Here is a 20,864-nt window from a genome sequence, read left to right as displayed (position 1 = left end):
ACCTTTGATGGTCGTCCTCGTTGTGATCTTTATCGAAAGGTGTAACAGATCTAGATTAGATTACTTCTTAGACCTAGGTCATTTTGGCAATCACGACAACAATTGTCCATTTCATATAAATTGCTCACTTAATAGTTGTAGGTGTACCTGATTCAGGACACTAAAGCACGAATAGAGGTAATTGTGAGCAACGGACGTGGTATTGCCTGCCCCTGCCCCTGCCATGCTTGCCACGTATTGTACAATGAGCAATATTTGTGAAATGGACAGTAGTGGCGCATGCTTACAGTACGCCTATTTTTACTTGAAGTATTATTTTTACATCACTTTATCGTAGATTTGTTTAGTTTTGATGCTCGAGATTTTTTTTCAAATGTGTATTAGCGTAGAGTCTCCGCTAGCGTCTCTGCATCGCAATCACGAACGTTTTTTTCGTCTCCCAGCAAGGAACAAAAGGACTTTTTTTTTTGTGTCGTAAGTTTCAGTGCTCTATGAGATTCCCGAACCATTGAGTTTTCATCGAGTTTTCTTTAGTTGGGTTATCAAGCGCAGATAGTGCGAAGTAACGTGAACTAATAAAAGTGGTGAGAGAACATTTCTATGCGATAATGAGCAGGAGTGAAAAAAGATGGTAGCTGAAGTGTGACTGAGTTTTTCTTTGTTTTGGCAAAGGATTTCAGATTGAACGTGTGATATGTGAGAACGTGAGTCCTTATAGAGGCATTGAGTCCCCTGGGATGTATTTTCCTAAGACTGAAAGATGGTCTCGATAGAATGCATTCTTTTCTTTTTGCTTTAAAACATCCGTTGCTTGGATGGAATAGCGGAGCACAAGAGACTAAACGTTGCTAGGGAAATGTGAGTCTCCAAAACTTGGAAAAAGTTGATATTCTTCGGAATATCCAAGAAGAATATGATCCGAGCGTCGGATACAATGGGACCAATAATATTAGGCTGACAGGGGGATCATCCATGAGCGGCCCCATTCCACTGTGATCCTACTGTGTCTGCACTAGCGGGAAGCAGGTGGAACCTTTTTCCATCCACGCAGACAGAGTGACAGAATTGTGACGGTGACAGAAACACAACAGAATATGTCTAAATCAGGATATTGTATACTGTATTCGAGGCGAGTGTAACAAGTTATTGTCATTATGTGTTATTAACACAGGACCATTCGAGGCAGTCCATACATGTCATGGTCCGCTGGTGCCAATTCCTAAATGTGTTTCGGGTATCACCGTTCTGCCTTGTTAGCGATTCTTGGGGGATTCTGCTTGGAATCTTTGTTTCATACGTTGAAATGTTAGATGTATTGATTTTTGGAGAGATAATTTTATTCTGTAGTTTTCGAACAGAATCTTATTTAAAAAAAAATTGCAGTATCTAGGCTATTTTATTAAGCAGTTACAAACTTATATAATCACTATTCGAATAATTTTTAAGTCAAAGTGCACCGTAGTGCGTTCTGAAACACAATAATTTTTTTAGTCCCACAATAAACAAAAGATGGTTCTGTTTAAAATTTAGAGAATGTTATATGCCTCTTGGTGCTTATTCAGATGAAAGTGTAAACATTAGGGCAGAGCAGTGATCGATCAGAGAAGCGACAGTCAAGTTGGTGTCAGTTCTGTTTAGTTAGTTTTTCTCCTCATTTCCACCGTTTTTTTTTCTTTGTTCTTATTGGTTTTTTTGTGGCTGCTTAGAATGAATACACTTGCGGGGAATTTCGTTGATTTAATACGAAAGATTGCCAGAGATTTGAAGGTGGCTAGTAAAAAAAGCTTAGTTCTGATCGTGAATCGTGCGATCTTTTATTTCGATGGGGAATTGCTGTCTTAGGAATCGGCAGTCGTCATCTGATAGGGTTTGGGTAAATTGTAGCGTGTGCGTGCGTGTAGTTTGTGATGTGTCCGTACGGTGCTTGCGATTTGTGCAGCAGACACATGTTTATCAACGCGTTCTTCTATTTAAATAGCCACACTTTGATGTACAGTTGAGTAGCCGCTCATTTTACTAATAACAACCCTCTTGAAGATGATTGTGTTGATGTCGTCCTTTCTCTGCGTGCCTGCATCCCTCCACACTTAGCTATAGTATTTGCTTCGGGACGATTTCTGGTTTTTTCCTTTTTCTGTTTACCAAATGTTGCGCCGCGTGAACTCTGTACATTTAGTTCCTTGTGTCGCTCTCTCCTAGTGTTTGTGACCTGTATGTTTGATGCAGGTTATTGTAGGTGTATTTTAAGTCCTAGAATTCGACTAGAAAAGCTGTATTTAGTAGAAGTAAGATGATATTGTTTAGTTCCACCTTGTGTGTAACTTGTGTGTTTCACCAACGTTGCGATAAGATGTTTTCCCATTCAAAAAAGAGATAGTTCTATATGAGAACTGGTTTCCAGTCTTGTTTTCTCTTTTTGAGCGATACGTTTTGTTGTATACATGGGTTTGCCATCGATTCGTAAAACTTACAGTGTATTTTCTAAGTTTTTTACCTCGAATGAATTTTTGTTAACGCAAGATCTCGGCAGTTTCTTGTTCTTTTTATTGCACGATAATGTTGATAGTTATTGTTAATTGATACATGACTGCTCTACATGTCTTAGCTGTTGCGATTCTTACTGCTTTTACATGGTTTGTCGTAAATGTTGAGGTTGTAACACAAGTCTCGAGAAGTTTCCCATTCTTATCGCTTACGCAGGCGATAATGTGATCTCCGCTAGTTAGTTCTGAGGTTTTCGAGAAAAGATCGTCGCCCTACCTATTCCTCTCTTATAAAAGTCGTGGATCACTCGAATAAAGGTTTTTCCTAAGGATTTGATGGAATTCTTCGGTCGCTTTGGTTCTATTTTTTTTCCCTTTCTATTCAAAATGAGCCAAGTTATTCCAGTTTTCTTTCGCATTTTCCCTCTCCTCCCAAAAACAAAACATGGGACCTAGGAGAGAATTGTCATGAGAAGTTTGTTAGTAAGTTACCACATCAATTCAACTTGCCGCGTGAGATCTCAGTAAACGTATCGGACATCACAGCTGGTGGCGCTGAGTATCAGTTGACCTTTTTGATAGCATCTTTCGTTCTGCGCGCCTGTGTTTCTGGACTTTCGACCAGAATTGCATCATCGTTGTTCTTTTTTTAAATTGAGAGAGTTTTTATGAAATGCTTTCTTTCCTTACGTGACTTTCGTTTTCTCGCGATGTGTTCGTTTTTCCCCCTTCCCGCTGGAAGTTCATTGACGATTTGTTGCCTTGACCAATTGGCTACATCGTGATGCGTGGTCGATCCGCGGCCCTCTTCAGATCTTTAACTTCCTCTCTGGATCGTGAGCGAACCTGCTACGTTGCTTTTCTATATGGACATGTATTCCTTTCATGGAATGTGTTTATAGTCAAGTATTACATTTCTTTATAGATTCACCTCTCTGTAACATCGAATAGAAGTCACGTAGTCTTTCGAAGAAAATCATTGATTTGCTGACACGACGTTGGTGGCACTCGGTTGTTTTTTCTCTGATTTCTCATGCAAAGATTTCTTATATTATTTACAGTTCATTCAAGTTAATAAAACTCGAATTCATCCATTCAGATGAGCCCGTTATTGGACGGAAGAACAGAAAAAACTGATGATACTGAGTTTAAGAGCTAGTGTATCCTATCCTTTTTTTTTTGTCTGGGAAATTCCTCGTTTTCTTTCGTTGATGCTGCATAAATGTGTGCAACATTTCCCATTGAATTTTTAAACTTTCCATTGAAAATTCCTGGTAGAGTTCCATTTGGATTCAAAACTGAACATACTAAACCATGTTCACAAAAAAAATCTTCACTTTTAAGAGGTAACCCTCGGAGAAGTTTTACTTTTTGCCATCTTCACATTAGAAACACTTACTGTACATGACAAATTTTATTTTGTACCCTGATGTATTCGTATCAGCCCATCTTTTTTTTTCCACTTTTGTAATTCTGCATCATACATTCGTTCTTTATTTTTGATAACAACACAGTATTTGGAAATTGCACTAAAGGTACAGGACCAGAATTGAAAGGAAATGAGTTTACTGACTTAAAATGAACATAAAATGTAGCAAAAAAGAAAATGAAGCTGGAAGAATGAACATCAGGCCAAGGGAAGTGAATAGGTATTAAATATCAAGTAAAGATTGATCATTGACAATTAGCATTGACTTTTCGGAATTTTCCTCGAAATTTGGGTAACTTTTAAAGCGATTACAAGACTTTCATTATTTCCCGAATGTCTCAGTCTAATTTGCACGTGATGAATCTCATTTATGGTTTTTTTTAGTCAGTGTGATCGAAAAACAATCAATCAAGGGAGAGAGAATTTAGCGAGAAAAAAAAATCACGACAGAACCTGTTTTGTTTTGTATTTCTTTTCAAAATCACGTTTTCTTTTATTCGTTCTTAATAAGCAGAAACAACAATTGTTCGGTAGTTTCTTGAAGGGAAATTGTTTTCGCGGTAATTTTACTGTCACAAAATGTTGTAAAATTCTGGACGAGTTCCTGTAAATTCCTCAGATTTTGGTTCTATCAGTACGCATTCAGGGCCCAGTGCATTAAGTATACCTCCGAATGAACGGTAGCCCATCGTCTATCGTGCGACGATGGCGTAGCAGTGATTACTAGTAGTAGTTTTTATTGCTTATTTGAAACTTCTGTAATTTTTTATGTGATAAGGTAAGAGAACGAAGAAATTATGTGCAGCGCTAATCAAAAGAAAAATTAGCGTTAAGGCGGTACAAATAATAAACAAATAATGTGGAGCTATATATAATATAATTTTAATTTTACTGTCACATTTTTGCAGTGAAATTATTCATCATCTTGAAAATTTGATAAAGATTCGTTTGTTCTACATTGTTTAAGAGGAGGATGATGGTGTTTTTCAGAAATTTCCAGAGAATGAGTGGTGAACATGTTTGTATAGCGGAGAAACAAACTAAGCGTATCGATTTTGACAACGTTGATTTTGTCACGGCCTCATGCTACATTCCCTCAAGCGAATACTTTTGTCTGTGATATATTGATCAGTTATCGATTTTCTTGACCATATTTTTGAACATTGCTTTATCGGTGGATGTTAAAATGACCTTTCATTGTCATATTAACGTCAATTGACGGACATTCGTTAGAGTTGAGCTTTTTTTGAGTTTTTCTCTTTGCGTTATTTCGAATTTCAGTTTATTTCGATCTATCAATTAAATTAATTTTAATTTGAAAATTATTTTGCATTTTTTCTTTTACGTATTATTGCATGGGTCTATCATTTGATGATAGTGATTAGGCCCAACAAAAAGATGTTCCATAGTCCATTTAGCTCCAGAATATGATAGTACCCGATAAGATCTCAGAGAATAATTTCACTTTTCAATGACGAACAGTTAATTCGTCCTTCAGAAAGGGCAACGGCTAAACCCCAACTCCGCAAGCAGTGCGATTTTCGGCATCAGTTGCACGTTGACCCTGGAATGTGTTGTTAGCGAATCGAACGCAGTTATTATGAATAGTTATTTTCCTTGTGTTCTTTTTCTTGTCATTTTTCTTTTTTTGAGAGGGTTTATCTGATATTCTTGTAGATTATTGGGTGGTTTGTAGTTTAGATTCAATTCTCCATATTTTAAACCTTACCGTGTGCTGAAAATTCGGCATATTTCTGCCTATGTTTTCTAATAGTGTGCCTGCGAGTTTTTTTTATGGGACTTTCATTCGCCTTCAGTTCTATTTGATATTTTTTTTATTATATTATATTATATTTACTTTTTAAATTCTTTTATATTTATTGACCGAAAGTTTCTTTTCTTCTGTCTTATTGTTGAGAGGAAAAGTGAAAAAAAACATAAATATAACATATAAACAAATAAATTTCATGTCTTTTCAGTTCTCGGTTCTTCTCCAGTAGTACATTACAGACAGTTTTTTGGGCTTCCTTATAATACTTTCACTAGTTACTGGCATCATAGATGCGATAGTCGGAGCCGGTGCTCTGACCTCCATTCACTTTTAAACGGTTGGGGATGGGATCTCCTTGATTTTACTTATTGTTATTGTCACTTTTGAAGGGTTGGCGAAATTGCCCCCTTCACTTTTAGGTGGTTGGCGAAAAGACCCCCTTCACTTGAGCTTCCCCCATGAGTTAAACCTCCTTCACCCAAGGAGGGTCCGGCTTCTCCCTATCGCACCTATGACTCGGATTTTCAAAGGTTTAAGCTTATTGTGCGACATCAAAGATCTACAAGGCATCATTTGCTTTTTTTTTGTGTATAGATGCTCCATATGACTGTTTATTTATTTTCTTATGCGTCTCTAACGACTTTTTAAACATGTCTGGTCTACGTTTGCTTCTTCCACTTCCTTTTTTTCCATTTAGTAGTTAAATTTGGGAATAAATTAGTATCATGTATTCCTTTATTTTACTTATTGTTATTGTTTTCCTTTTATTTTTCTTCATTTAATTTTGATATTTTTCCTTTTGTTTGGAAAGTAATCACAGACCTTCAAGGACTAGAGGAGAAACACTACTGAACTAGTCTAAGAAGCACTTTAGTTTCAAATTCAAGAAAAAGGAAAAAAACCCGTGATTTTTTTTATTGTTCATAGATAACGTGTTTTCTTGTGCGCTTCGTCGTCTAGCGATTCTAATCGTGAAGCTGCGTCAGCTATCATCTTATCAGTGTTTAAATAGTCGACGGACTGACACGATTATAGAAAACACTTCGAATTTGCTTCCTTTTAGGGTCAACTAATTTTCATTATTTATTGGTTTATTTTCTCATCATGATTTTTCGTTTATCTCTTACATGACTTCGATATTTCCCAATATTTTCTTCTTTGTGTAAAGTTCAAGTGTTTTTTCCCCTAAAACTGTTAGAAATGTGCGCTATTTTTTTGTAGCATGTAGTCTGTAGTACTGTAATGCCAATGGACCAGCGTTGAAGCTGGCGGCATTCTGCTTAATGTACGCAATTCTAGGCAGATATTACTGAAAAAATAAATTCTTATGAGAGATTATGGGATGTCAAGGAGAATAGTGGAGTAGATAGACTGATAAAGTGCAAAGCTGTCTGGCGTTAATCAATCCGCTTGGGACCCGCGCCACTACGTTCACTTCAATTCAGAATCATTTGAGGTTCACGAACGTGTAACTGGCCTATACAATGACTTGCGGGGGCTAGCCGATGTGTCACGTCAGTGTTTTTATCCACCCAGACAACTCTGGTACCAATTTATCGACTTCAGAGGGATGAAAGATTTTTTGAGCACTAAGGCGGATTCGAACCTCGGATGGATCATGAAGGAAGCGGAACCTCTAATCTATATAGCTACGCTACACCCGCTGTGATAGACTGATAATTATAATTAATAGAAATGAAAAGGAAAACGTAGAAGTATTTTTCCTCAACTGTTAGACGCATGAGATTTGAGTCAAATGGTAACGAAGCCAAAAAAAATTGTGAAGTTGAAGAAGTTCAAGAGATGCGAGTTGCTGTTTACGCGTCGCGGTCGTTCGAGCAAGCATAAGTGTCGGTGATGGTGTCGTTGTGTTCCTTGATGAGAGTGCAGATGAAACTGAACAAGTTCATGGCACGGATGGTTAGGTATAGTAGATTTGGTTGAAGTGTATTCTTACTCTGTACTGACCTCCATTCATATTGTTGAAGTAGGCGCTATTAAAAAAAGTTTAGTTCCTATAGTGTCAGGCTGAGCCTCAACCTACTCCATCAAATTTTTTTTTTTGCTTTTGAAAAAAAAACTCAGAGATATACTGATTATTAGGAATTGATTGAGTGAAGCATAGGTGCGATAGGGAAGAGCTGGACTCTCTTCACGTGAAGGGGGTCTAGCTGATGAGGTGCAGCACAAGTGATGAAGATCTCTTTGCCAGCCGTCCAAAAGTGAAGGAGTCTCTTCACCAGCCGTTCAAAACTGGAGGAGGTCCCTTCGAAAACAATCTTAAAGTGAAGGGAGTCAGAGCACTGGCCCTGACTATCTCATGCATGGAGTGAAGAGTCGAGAGTCAATTCACCAAGCGGATTCCTTTCTAAGCTTCGCTCCTGCTGTTGAGATACGCACCATTTTAAAAAAATTTATTCCTATAATGTTAAACTGAACCTCTATCCATTCTATAAGGATTTCTTTGCTTCTAAAGAAAGCAGAAACACCAGTGATCAATCAATATCGATCTAAAGATCAAGACCCACTTCAATTCGCTGTTTCCTTATATTTGGAATTTATGAGCTGTAGTCTAAACCTATTAGGATTTCGCAGTGTCTCATCCGTACAATTGCAAAAACAGAATCACAGTACCGGGAACAATTAAATATGGGCTCGATCCCAAACAGTGAAGACAGTTTATGGCTATTTATTTTTATGGTCTTTAGGTCTATTAGGATTTCGACTACAACTCATGAATGTCTACCATCGTGGGCAAACTCGTTGTGACTGATGGTCTTCGTACCACTAAGTGTTATCGACACCATATATCAGTTGTTTTGTTGAATTTCCTCGTCTACTTGTCAACCTCTATCGATTGATCGATCGATCTAAACTATGTCTATGTACAGAGGTATAGTTCACGCGTGCAAATCTTTTGCGTCAGTCGACTTGTTCCAAATTCTACGCTCAGATAATTCAAGCGGTGGTTGTAATATAGGGCGCCTTTCACACACACATGAAATCTTAACCAGTTTGCCGGTCACATCGATTTTTGTTTATTTTTGTTCCGTTTTTCGTTGACGTAATGAAAATGTTTTTACGTTTGTGGATTTTTGGATTACCAGTACTGTGGTATTGATACAATGTTGTTAGCAGGAAGTATAAGTTGAAAAATGTCCTCGCCCCGCTAAAAACTTGCATCTAATGGGTTTTCAGCGTGCGCGCGTACGACAATAGACGCCAAATTTTTCGCTTTCAACTTCTGGAAGTATCATTTTCGCACATAAATTAGCCTTTATGTACAATGTAGTACTTCCTCCTATTCTTCAAGTTAAACTAAGGGTTTCTCCTTGATTAACTCTTTGATTGTTAAAGATTAGCGTGAAAGATTTCATTACTCGTTTATTACTACTTTAATGTCTTGATTCTCTGAACATGACTTTGTGATTTAGTGAGACGATGTTTTTTTGAGTTCTTCACCTTGGTGAAAACCTTGGTTTCCTTCATATATTTATATACGAATTACATCCACCCACCCACAGTTTATTATTCCCTTTTCTCCTTATTCTACTCATTTTACTCCTTCATCCCTAATTTCATAAAGTGTGTAATTCGATTAACTATTTTCAGAAGATGTGGGAATGGATTCTGTCACATTTGGACTTTATGGATCTTATTATCCTTACAACACTGATGATAGGTGGCTTGTACTTCGTCGTCAAATATCGTCTAGGTGATACACATTCAAGGTGGGACTTCTAAACGAAGAAGAATCGATGACTTTTTAAAGATTGCTCTCAATGTCCTCAAAAACGTTGTGGTTGGAGGAAATCTCTTCTTATTTACTTATTTTTTCTGTATAACCGATGAAGCGCGTTTTGACGATAGTTCCCACCGATTTTAAGAGATTTATAGAAAAAAATCTGTGTAGATACTGCTGAATTGGTGCTGAATATCGTATTCATTCTTTCGGTAAATTCTTGAGGAAATACAATCGAGGTGATGGACGTGATATCCTCACAATCATCTCAAATGTTTCAATTACGAGTTGTGCAATGTCGCCAACCTCAATTAGCCCTTCCATGAGCTTACAGGTACACTCCCAACATCACGGCGATTACACCGACTACCAGGCCAAAAGATATGTCTTTCATAGCACGTATGAAGAATGAAAATCGACAGGTATGTGCTGAGCAAATTCATCTGATATAAAACCTTTATTCTGTTTGCTTATATTTATAGGTATTGATCATGTATGGTTCACAAACGGGTACTGCTGAAGAGTTATCCGGTCGTTTAGCTAAAGATTTTACACGTTATGCTAAGAAGGTGAGGTTTAATTACCCATTTTCGGAGTCTACCTGTTCTAGAGTTATCAAAGTTTCTGTTTTTGATTTTCGCTGTTTTTTTTTACTATGATCTCTTTGGTTAGATTGTTATTTATTGATTTTTTAGGCTCTTGTAATTGATCCGGAGGAAATCGATGTAGACGATATGGCGAGACTATGTGGTGCGTTTTCCATCCTTTTTCTTTCCATGCCACCAGTAATCAACAGTCGATGATTGGCAGTGATGATCCTTGAAATTGAAGACTGAATTGAAGAAATTGAAGAGATTGAAACATTTATATTGAAATTAAATGGGCACAGAATTTGTGTGAAATCTTGTTTCTTCCAGACTTCAATTTTTAGCTTCAATCGCTTAATATTTGATTCTCTGATTTAATTAAATTAATTAATTAGTTAATTTTCCGGTAGGGTTATAAGAGTAAGCTACCAAAGGGGTCTCAGTTTTGTTGCTTTCCTGAATTTACATTACAATTTTATTTGTTTTTATTATATTTACAATATTACATTTTATACTCATATATTTAAGTCTTTACTTACTTATCTGCATTTTTTTTTGTAATTTTCTATATTTACTGATGAGTTTGCTCTCCGCTCTATTTTCTTATGAAACTAATTCTTCTTGTACTTGTATTGCCAAGACTTTAACTAAATACTGCAAAGAGCTAGTGGTGAAGATTCTAATGGTGTTGTTTTATTGATTGATCCGCTTAAGAAATCGACGATTGTTTGGTGGTGTTCTGTATGGCCACGTATGGTGAAGGTGATCCAACAGATAACGCTCAACAGCTATATGAGTATATTACCACTACAGATTCCGATTTCAAAGGGATTAAGTATGCGGTGAGGTTTAATGCATCTTTCTCTTCCCGTTTTGCCTTAATAGCACTTTTTTTTTGGTAATTCTTTTGAAAAATTTGTTCTAGTCTGCAAGATTAAACAGAGATCTTGATCTTTCTCTTTTGTTTTTGCCTGTGCTACAATTTCTCTAAGATATTCCTCTCTTTTTCTAGTTTCATACAAAAAAAAAATATCTATGCGTATCCTTCAATTGTAGTTTCCGACGGCATTTCCTCAAAATTCCCTATCAGAGTTGATATGAAATGTACGCGACTGCTCGTCATCGTTTCCTTTTAAGGTTTTTGGACTGGGGAATAAAACGTATGAGCACTTCAATGCCGTTGGTAAACTGTTCGATAAACGATTAGAAGATCTAGGCGCGGAGAGAGCATTTCCGCTTGGCATAGGAGATGATGACGCAAATCTGGAAGAGGATTTCATGAGGTTGGTTTTTCCTACTTTTTTCTTCCTTTTTTCTCTCTTCTTTTTCTTTCATATCTCTGTTGTGATACTTCAAAGTGCGATATTTTTTCCATATTATTTCTCACTGTAGTTGTCGCCCTGTTCTTACAACTGAAATTTCGTCCTTTACCTACTGTGAATATTCTTCCGCGTATTCTTTTTCTACTTGCGTATCTTTCTTTTTTTTCACTTCAAGCTATGTCCTTTTTCCGACTACGGAAGGCGCTGTTATTGCTCGAAGTACGCAGTTTACACTCTCATTCTATCATTTCCTTCGGTTTTTTCTTAAAACGTAGTCGTAGCCGACGGACACTTTTCCCTAATCGCTTTTTGTCTTTGTCGCCGCCGTAATGTTCAACGTTGTGTGTGGGGGAGCGAAATTTAGAACTTGTACAAAGGAAGGATATATAGATCGAATAAATGATAAGGCTCAAAAGCGCTAATTGCTACGCTGAAAACTGTCATATTTCCGCAATGTTTGGGTCCGATGTGGCTTTATTTCTAGATACGTCCATTATTAGAACATATGCGACTTACGAACCAGAATTAGTATACGTATTACAGATACCTCTGCTCATAAACTGCAAATTTGAAGGCAAAACCGAGCGGAAGTGTTCATTTCATCTTCTTCTTTTCTGTTTTTTTTCTTGTTTTTCTGTTTTTCTTTTTTTTTCGTTACGGTTCGTTTGTGGTTGCTTGCCGTCAGTGCAACCTATATACATTGATGGCCAACTCATTTTCTTCCATATTAAGTCCAATGTTTCTCAGAGAAAACAATCCTGTATCACTCCATGAAATTTGGGTCCACTAGCTTCAGACGTTTTCCTACAATTTGTCGCTTATCTTCATTCGCGCTCAAATGTCGCTTAATTCCATCTCTAAAACTTACCATGGATTTCTGTATTACCCTTATTGCAAGTTTAACAAATGCTCTACAGCATCAATGAATTCTGTATTTTAGATGGCGTGAAGCTTTTCTGCCTACAGTAGCACAACAATTTGGATGGGAGTTGAATATGGATGCCGAAACACTTCGACAGTATCGATTAGAGCTGGTAGACCACAATGCTAACGTCACTCTCTTCAAGGTAACTACGCTTTAATGGCGCTTCTTCTCATTAACAATCTTTGCTTATCTTTTTTTCCCTAATCATTCTGCTATTGAAGGGTGAATACGGTCGTTTGGGCGCGTTTGAACGTCTTCGACCACCTTTTGACCAGAAAAATCCATTCCCGGCCACCATAGCCGTCAATCGTGAGCTGCACACGGAAAAAAGTGAGCGCAGCTGTCGTCACATTGAATTCGCCGTTGAAGGTCAGCTATTTTTTTTTGATATTGTTGATGAAGAAGCTCCAGAAAGAACTTACTATATTTTAAGGATCTCGAATTCGTTATGAAGCCGGTGATCACCTCGCGGTTTTCCCAACAAATGACATTGAGCTAGTCGATGCGATGATTTCTATGCTGGATTTTGATCCGGAGCAGGTAAATGAGTTATATTAATTTAATATATAATGTATTATATTATTATACATTATTATTATATGATATATTATTGTACTGTATTACTATTATTATTTATTTCTTGTTTATTTTCACCTATGTAACAGGCATTCCGTCTAATCAATATTGACGAGGAATCGTCGAAGAGAAATCCGTTCCCGTGTCCATGTACCTATCGAACTGCCCTAACCCATTACGTCGATATATGCGCACCTTTAAAGAGTCACGTGCTTAAGGTAAATTATTTCGTAGGCTTTCGTGTGATTTCCTGCTGGGACATGAAATTGTTGATATCCTATTCATATTATATAGGCAATTAGTGAATACTGCACAGACGAAAAGGAGAAAACTCATCTACAACTGCTGTCTACCGCCAACGAAGAAGGATTAGTGAGTGTTCATAAAAAGTTTTCAGTGTTCCTGGTTCTTTTTTCCTCATTCTGTAATTGCAGAAAGAATATTCGCAATATATTGTGAAAGAACGCAGATCGATAATCGACGTACTACGCGATCATCCGTCATGTAAGCCGCCGATTGAATATTTGCTAGAGCTGCTGCCACGTCTTCAGGTTCGTTTATTGATTGGTTGTGGTTGGTGGGCGTATGAATATGCTCCGTGCATGCCAATATTGTTACTATGTTTTTTAGAAGTGAATTTTTTTGGTAAAGAAAATTCCACTGATCTCTACGTTCACTATGTACTCTCTATTTTTTCATTAACTTTTCATCAGTAATAGTCTATTCCTTCTTTCATCAGAATCAATAACTTACTGCTTGGTTTACAGGCTCGTTACTACAGTATTGCCTCGTCACCCAAACACCAAGACAACCGAATTGCAATTTGTTGTATTGTCACTAAATATTCGATTGGAGATAGGCTAATAAGAGGAGTCTGCACGAACTATCTATCAGGGAAGGTTAGTCTCGATTAGAATATTCCGCCTGTTCCATTTCTCTCATTAACCCAACAGTGACGAGATTCAAGGGTTTACCGCTGGAAATGAAGCTAAGAGGTTTTATCAGAGATAACAGTACCATGCAATTCATCATACTGTACCTTTCCTATGTACAGCTAACCCTGATTGGAAATCACAACGGTGAACCAGTAATCATTCCATTTGTCCAGATCGCGTGCCAGAGTCCCCCAATGGTTTCTCCTTTCGCGTGGGACATGAAGAGCATCAAAATTTCCTTCGAAGGACTTCATGAAGAAATCTGACCATCGGGTCGGCGGTCTTCCTGTAGTGCGTTTAATATCGCGCGAAACGCAGAACGCTTGCGGCTCTGGTGCAACGGTTGTCGCTGAAACGCATCATGTGTCCGGCCCACCTTATTTTACCTTCCTTGGCAAACGCGGCGGCGTCTCTAATCTTCGATTGCTTAGGTAGGAGAGAACTCCGAATCCCGTCCCTAACTTGCGTGAAACGGGATACTCCTAGCATCACTCTCTCAATTGCGCATTCAGTGACGCTCACCGCGTTTTCTTCTTGCTTGCGAAATGCCCAGGTTTCCGAAGCATAGGTCAAAGCAGGAAGTATGGTGGTGTTGGAGAGGTGAGCACGGAGCCGGATGTTCCTGGTCTTCTTCACTACATCCTCGATGCTCTTGTACGCTCCCCAAGCCGCTCGTCTCCTCCTGCCCAGCTCGGGGGTCAGGTCGTTCATTATGTTCAGTTCCCGACCCAGATAAACGTAGCTGGTGCATTTTTACGTATGCTACTGTAGATAGGACATTCCTGATTATTGGTTTGTGCACACAACAGGTTATCGATTATTGCAGAAAGTTAATGATCGCACGCCGGTGTTCGTCAGGAAGTCTCAAATGCGTCTCCCTCATCGTACTTCTACACCGGTGATAATGATTGGGCCAGGAACAGGTTTCGCTCCATTCAGAGCTTTTATTCAAGAACGTAAATTCCAGAAAGATCAAGGTGCTTGTTGTATTTGTACAGGAATCGTGTAGTTTTGTGTAGTTCAGGTGAAACTCACGACTTCTATTTGTTCAGGAAAAGAAGTTGGACCGATGATGTTGTACTATGGATGCCGACGTCCTGATCATGATTACATCTACAAGGATGAAATTGAGGAAATGGTAGCCGATGGAGTGATCACTGATCTGTTTTGTGCATTTTCGCGTGCACAAAAGGATAAAGTTTACGTACAGGTAGGAGATGTTGTTTGTAATTCCAAAAATTTTGGTTTAACCACAAGATGAACGTTTCTTCTTACAAAATAATTATTTTGGTTGTAATGGTGGGTAAAATGGTTCGAGTACAATGATCTAGTGTTATAAGCGCAGTATCCGTTGTGGTAAAAAATCGCGGCGACCTGAAAATCATAGAGAAGTCTGTATAACATCACTTTTCTGTGACTAATTTCGTTTGGTTATGGTAACGGTATTATGAACGATTGATTGCCAGTTACGAGTAACCTACAAGGAATATGTAGTCAGAGACTACTGTAACGTGTTTACAAATTTTTCTAAATTGATAATTTAACAAAGACATTGACCGATCTCGCATTTTTTTTTCTAGAATAAACTCTGGGAGAGCCGCGACAAAGTCTGGAGTGCAGTGGAGTCCGGTGCTCATATATACGTATGCGGGTTAGTTGTTTATGGCAGTGTAGTTGATTTTTTCCATTTACTTTTAAATTTATTTTTCATATTTCTTCATTGGTGGTTGTTTAACTTTTTTGTATGCGCTGTGTCTAATTACTGGTATTTACATAAAGTTTTGTGATCCTTTATATTTTGGTTGGGTTCGTCAGATTTTCGTTAGACAGCATCTAATAAATAATTCAACGACTTTGCTAACTAGTTAGATTATTGATTAGATCCTGTATAACGGAAATTGGGAACAGTTTGTCGTCTCTCAGATATTTGCTTCTGACTTAATCACGTTGTGCAAGTAGATAAGTAGAGCGTTTTTCCGTGTTGACATTGTTTTTTTCTTTTCGGTTGGGGGGTCTCCTAATATATTGAACGGTGCCTGCACAAAATAAGTTATTGTGAGTAGATAATAAGGGATTGGCTCGGTGATCCACGAAAAGTCGATATTCCAGAGATGCACGTAATATGGCACGTGACGTGCAAAACACTCTACAACGCATATTCCGTGAGGTCGGCGGTAAAACCGATGAGGAAGCAGCAAAACTATTAAAAGATCTGGAACGACAACGAAGATATCAGGCAGATGTCTGGTCATAGGCTTTTAGCGGCAGCTGACTTTTCCACACTTCCTCCTTGATCACCTCCTCCGCAGATCAAGAAATCCGGACAAATTTTCGGGTATCGCGCCTCGTTTGCTACCTATGGACTGCTTGTTATCACCGTATGTGCTGTTACTTAGTATGTCTCGAGTTGAAGAACAGGTTATTCAACATCTAGCAAATATGACAATTGTCGCGCAGCGGAAAAATGACACGTAACCTCTCCACTCTTTTTTTTTATTGTGCTCAGCTTCTGGATAGTTATTCGATCCACTTTTATTTTTCTTCGTCTATCGATCACGTCAATCATGATACCCGTTACAGTAGTAAGGTCTCTTGTTTGACACAGGAGGTATTTTCGCCAGAATTTCTCGTCTATTTTTATCTCATGGATTTTTTTCCTCTTTGTCTCTTCAATCATTTATTTCACTTCTTCGTCTTTTCCCTGAAAGATTCAACTCTTGTGGAAATGAGCTTCAATTTTCGGTCTAATTGCAATTACTGAATGTAACGAAGACGCGGTGCATATCAACATTTATATTCATTGTTGTTTCTGATAGAAAAGTGCTACATTTTATATTGTTTTTGCGGGTAACTCGTTTTTTTTCGGTCCAAAAATTTTTTAAAGCAACCTTTATCTAGTGAGAATATTGGCCTTTCTAATTTGTCGAGGATTCGATTGTTCTCATGAGCTGCCTGCATCCTCATTGATTAGACTTAGGAAAGCTACTAACTGTTGTGTGTAGAAGAATCCTTGTGTCCTTGTTTTTTGTGATAGGCGATGTGCCAACTGTTCCACTTGGAGCGCTTATATTTGTAATTCATTTGTGAAAATTCCGATCAATAAATCAATATTGATTTTGCTTTCGGTGCTATTCTATGATGCGCTTACAGAACACGTTTCGTGTTCGTTCGTACTGCAACACAAAGGGAATAATTGGAAGTGAGGAAAGAGAGACTCTGAGTGGTGGTGAAAGTGCAGGTGAACGTAGCGTTAGGTCCGAACACGAAATAAATACGGTACAGGATTGGGGCGGATATATGCGGGTGGTGTTTGTCTAGGCTTCCGTGATGTCACCGATATTGACGGAAGTTAACGAATTTCTCGAGACTGATGCCGAGAGATGACATGCCGTTCAAAATGTTTGCTTTGATTAAACCTCTGAATCATGGTTGATTTGAGGTGATCGATCAAAGTGAAGCATACAGATCAGCATCGATCAATAACAAGAACATTCCGCTCTATTTCGTACTCGAACGAGAAATGCACAGCAACAAACGGCCAAGTACATGAAGAAGTGTAACCTACGATCGTTTAACCTATCGCTATTGAAATGATGTTAAACTTAGTAACATAGTGTTTGCCCTTGAAAAGATGCGTATCGATTGTGATCAGATTCAGGGATGAGTGACACTGTTTGAAACGTTTATTTGCCTCTCACCGTCGTGTTTTTTTTTTTCTCACCTCATCTAACCTTCACTAAACGGAACGCGAAATGTCGTCTATTCAAAAGAAAGTGTGAACTTACTCGTACGAATAGAGCAGGTACGTTTATTTCGTTCGAAATGTTGAATAGCTATTGATTTATTTCTTTCCTGGTTGTTTTAGGACATTTTTTAAAGCGTTTATATGACATTCTTTGACTGTTCTTTTTTAATGAATTGGAAATTACTGCGGTTCACCGCGAAGAGTATGGTTTAGTAGAGTTTTTGATTGTTTTTAGTGGTCATTAGTGGTTCCCGCTTTTTTTGAACGGTTGGACTGACCCAACATAATGTCGGTCCTCAAATTGCTACCGTACCCTACTTCTTATAAGTCAATTCACTTGATGATTTGTTCGAACGCCATCTACTTAATAAGTTCTTAATCCACTCGAAAATGTCAACTGACTATTAACCGGCACCATTTGATTGATTAAATCACAAACAACTGTAACTAAATAATAACTATAACTACTAAATAACTGTTCTGTCTCCGATCACCCAGTGAAACACGCTAATTTCGGTTCCCAGGCGTTAAATAAACAACTTTAAATATTCAGACTAAAATAAATGACGTTCACCAAAAATAACACGATTAGCAGTTTCTAAAAAATAGTTCTTGATATTCTTTACTTTACTAACTTTGATAGATAGGTAAAAGAACGGACTAGAGCCGTGAGGTACACATTACACTAAATTACTTAGGATAGAAAAGGATAAAGTGTCTGACTTCAATTAGTTCGCTTGGGACCTGTGCTACCTCGTTCACTTTATTGGCATCACCCCACGAATCTGAGATGGTGCAGATTTCAGGTGGAGTATTCGTATACGCGATGGGAGACTACGGAGAGGGCGGTGATTCCGTCCATTTCTTGCTAATTGCCGTAAAAAACGGCCCGGAAGATACGGCTTCATTCGTTTTGGCGCACCATTTTGTACAAGAGGTTCGATTGGAGCGCGCCAGTCGTGCGGCGCCGCATCTTCCTGGCCGTTTTTTACGGCAATTGAGAAGAAATGGACGGAATCACCCCCCTCTCCGTAGTCTCCCATCCTGTATACGAGTACTCCACCTGAAATCTGCACCACCTCAGATTCGTGGGGTGATGCCTTTAATTCAGAATCGGAGGTTTACGAACGTGTAACTGGCCTAAACAATGAGTTAGAGGGGGGAGACAGCCGATGATTAAGTCAGTGTCTTTCTTCTCTCAGACAAGTATGATATCAATCTATCGACCTCAAAGCGATTAAAGGCTAGGTTGACGCTAGGACGGGTTCGAACCTCCGATTATGCAATCGCCAGTGGAACTTCTTACCGACTACGCTACACCACCCCAATTTGCTTGGACGGCGCCAAAAGAGCTTTCGCAAACCTGTGGATTATGTAAAATTGAGCTGCCCGGAAGTATTGCTTACTCTAGCGTTCTCACTTACTCCAGAAATTAGAACAGTTACTTAGCATAGAAACCAAGGAATAAGAAGAATATAAACCACTATGTTTATAAGGGTATATAAGATGTTTATAAGGCAGACCAATGAACGGAGCAAATGCCACGCCTTTTTCTCCCATCGACCAATAGAGATACGGTGATTAATCCGTGTGTAACTAAACACAACACAACTAAAACATTTGATTGAAGTCTTTTCTCCAGTCCACTGTTCTTTTAATTCCTGATTTTTTTATAGTTGAGAAGAAATTATTTGTTCACTTTAATTATTTATTGATTACACGGTTATCCATATGTGTATGAACGAGGGTTGATACAAGGGGCGAATAACACAAATGAACACTACAGAAATGAGTGGTAGTACATACACTACTCAATAAAAGCTAAGAATTACTTTTTTTTTTAAATTTCTTGCTTGCACTGGGAATCCGCTAGCAGTTTTCTTAAGTATTGAACCCTTGAAAGAATTATATTATTGTATAGAAGATACATTAGATATTACAGTATCTTAGATATTATATTATTATTATATTGAAACAGGGGCGGGTGTGGTGTAGCGGTTAGAGGTTCCGCTTCCTGCACGATCGATCCCTCCCTCCGGGGTCGATGAATTGGTACCAGACTTCCTCCTGGGAGGCTAAAAACACTGACTTGAAACATCGGTTAGCCACCGGAAGTCATTGTACGGGGCCAGTTACATGTTCGTAAACCTCAAACGATTCTGAATTGAAGTGAACGTGGGGGCGCATCCTAAGCGGATTGATTAACGCCAGAAACTTTATCCTTTATCCTTTTATATAGAAACACATTATATTCTGTAGAGAATCAAATGATATCTGCTCCTGAACCGAATCCTATCAGTTTTTCCAGAACTCTATCAGGAAGCTGTAGCATTTATAGTGGTGAGTCACAGTGTTTCATCTCTGTTTCATCTAGTGACTAGATGCTGGAAACGCGTTTTTTTTTTTCTCGGAGGTAAACAAGCTGTCTAAGTTGACTAACTCACTCACTCCTCGCCTATATGTCAGTCGGCATTGTTGCCGTGAGCGTGCGTGTGTGCGCAGCACATCTCCATTTGCTTTTTCGCATTGTTTGATGAAACTTTTGCCGTAGTATGCAACTGCTTTAGTTCAGGATGAAATAAATCGCATAAATTTCTAGTTACTGTCAATTTAAAAGTATTTAATAGTAGTAGCTGCCTTCGTTTCCCGCCAAATCCTATCACTTATTCATTTTCTGGCTTGCTAAGTTCCCCATGCATAGGTTTATTACAGCCGAACAGCAAATATTTAGCGTGACTGAGTCCGTTTCCAGAGATAAATTCCTCGTCTTCGTTAAATTGGATGGGACCCATCACCTAGACTAAAAATCTCTTCTGCAAAGAAAAATCCCAAAAAAACAGCTGAAAAGACAATCAAATCAATGAATCAATAAATCCTCATTGAGCACCTTTGGTTGTCTTTAAAGAATCCGTTTCAATACGAACCTCCTCTCGATAACTTGTTAGATTACTGTTTTTCTATACTATAGATATTTTCTTCCTTCTTTTTGTTTCTCTGTAGAAGCGTACTTGCCTTAATCTTCACTGACGTAATTACTATTCAAATTAATTCCGAACATTTTATTACTTGGTTAATTATTTAAACGGTACGGTACCGCCACCGTAGTTATCCTGCCAAAAAAAAATCGAAGAATCTCGAGCGAAGTGCTATTGTTAGTCTACCGTTGTCAAATATTTCCTCTTTCCTTAAAAAGCGCGTAAAATTGCCACAAAACAAACAAATATACATTTTGCAGTTTTGTAAACACATAGGATGAATCCTTGTCGAATCTGGATCTTTTTTAAATCCTCCTCAAACACACTTTTTCACCGACTTTTGATCATGTTCACTTCCAGGAAAATTCTGTACA

At 38.2% G+C, this 20,864-nt stretch overlaps 1 protein-coding gene across 1 annotated transcript; it reads left to right on the top strand.

Annotated features, from left to right (window-relative positions):
• Positions 1-223: 223 nt before the first annotated feature.
• RB195_008556 (uncharacterized protein) lies at positions 224-16,024 on the top strand (the record flags this gene model as incomplete). The annotated part of the gene is made up of 19 exons (XM_064195116.1): positions 224-288; positions 390-474; positions 9,296-9,414; positions 9,760-9,847; positions 9,908-9,994; positions 10,121-10,175; positions 10,727-10,854; positions 11,150-11,295; positions 12,275-12,401; positions 12,481-12,628; positions 12,693-12,799; positions 12,925-13,053; positions 13,130-13,207; positions 13,270-13,386; positions 13,603-13,734; positions 14,597-14,747; positions 14,823-14,980; positions 15,351-15,421; positions 15,880-16,024. The coding sequence occupies 19 exons, from the start codon at positions 224-226 to the stop codon at positions 16,022-16,024; spliced, it is 2,136 nt and encodes a 711-aa protein (XP_064046261.1).
• Between the last annotated feature and the right edge of the window lie 4,840 nt (positions 16,025-20,864).

Source organism: Necator americanus, chromosome III, assembly GCF_031761385.1.
Source record: "Necator americanus strain Aroian chromosome III, whole genome shotgun sequence".
In the NCBI taxonomy this organism is placed as follows: Eukaryota; Metazoa; Nematoda; class Chromadorea; order Rhabditida; family Ancylostomatidae; genus Necator; species Necator americanus.
Note: the sequence above shows the minus strand (reverse complement) of the source record. Positions and strands in the feature narration are given on the sequence as shown.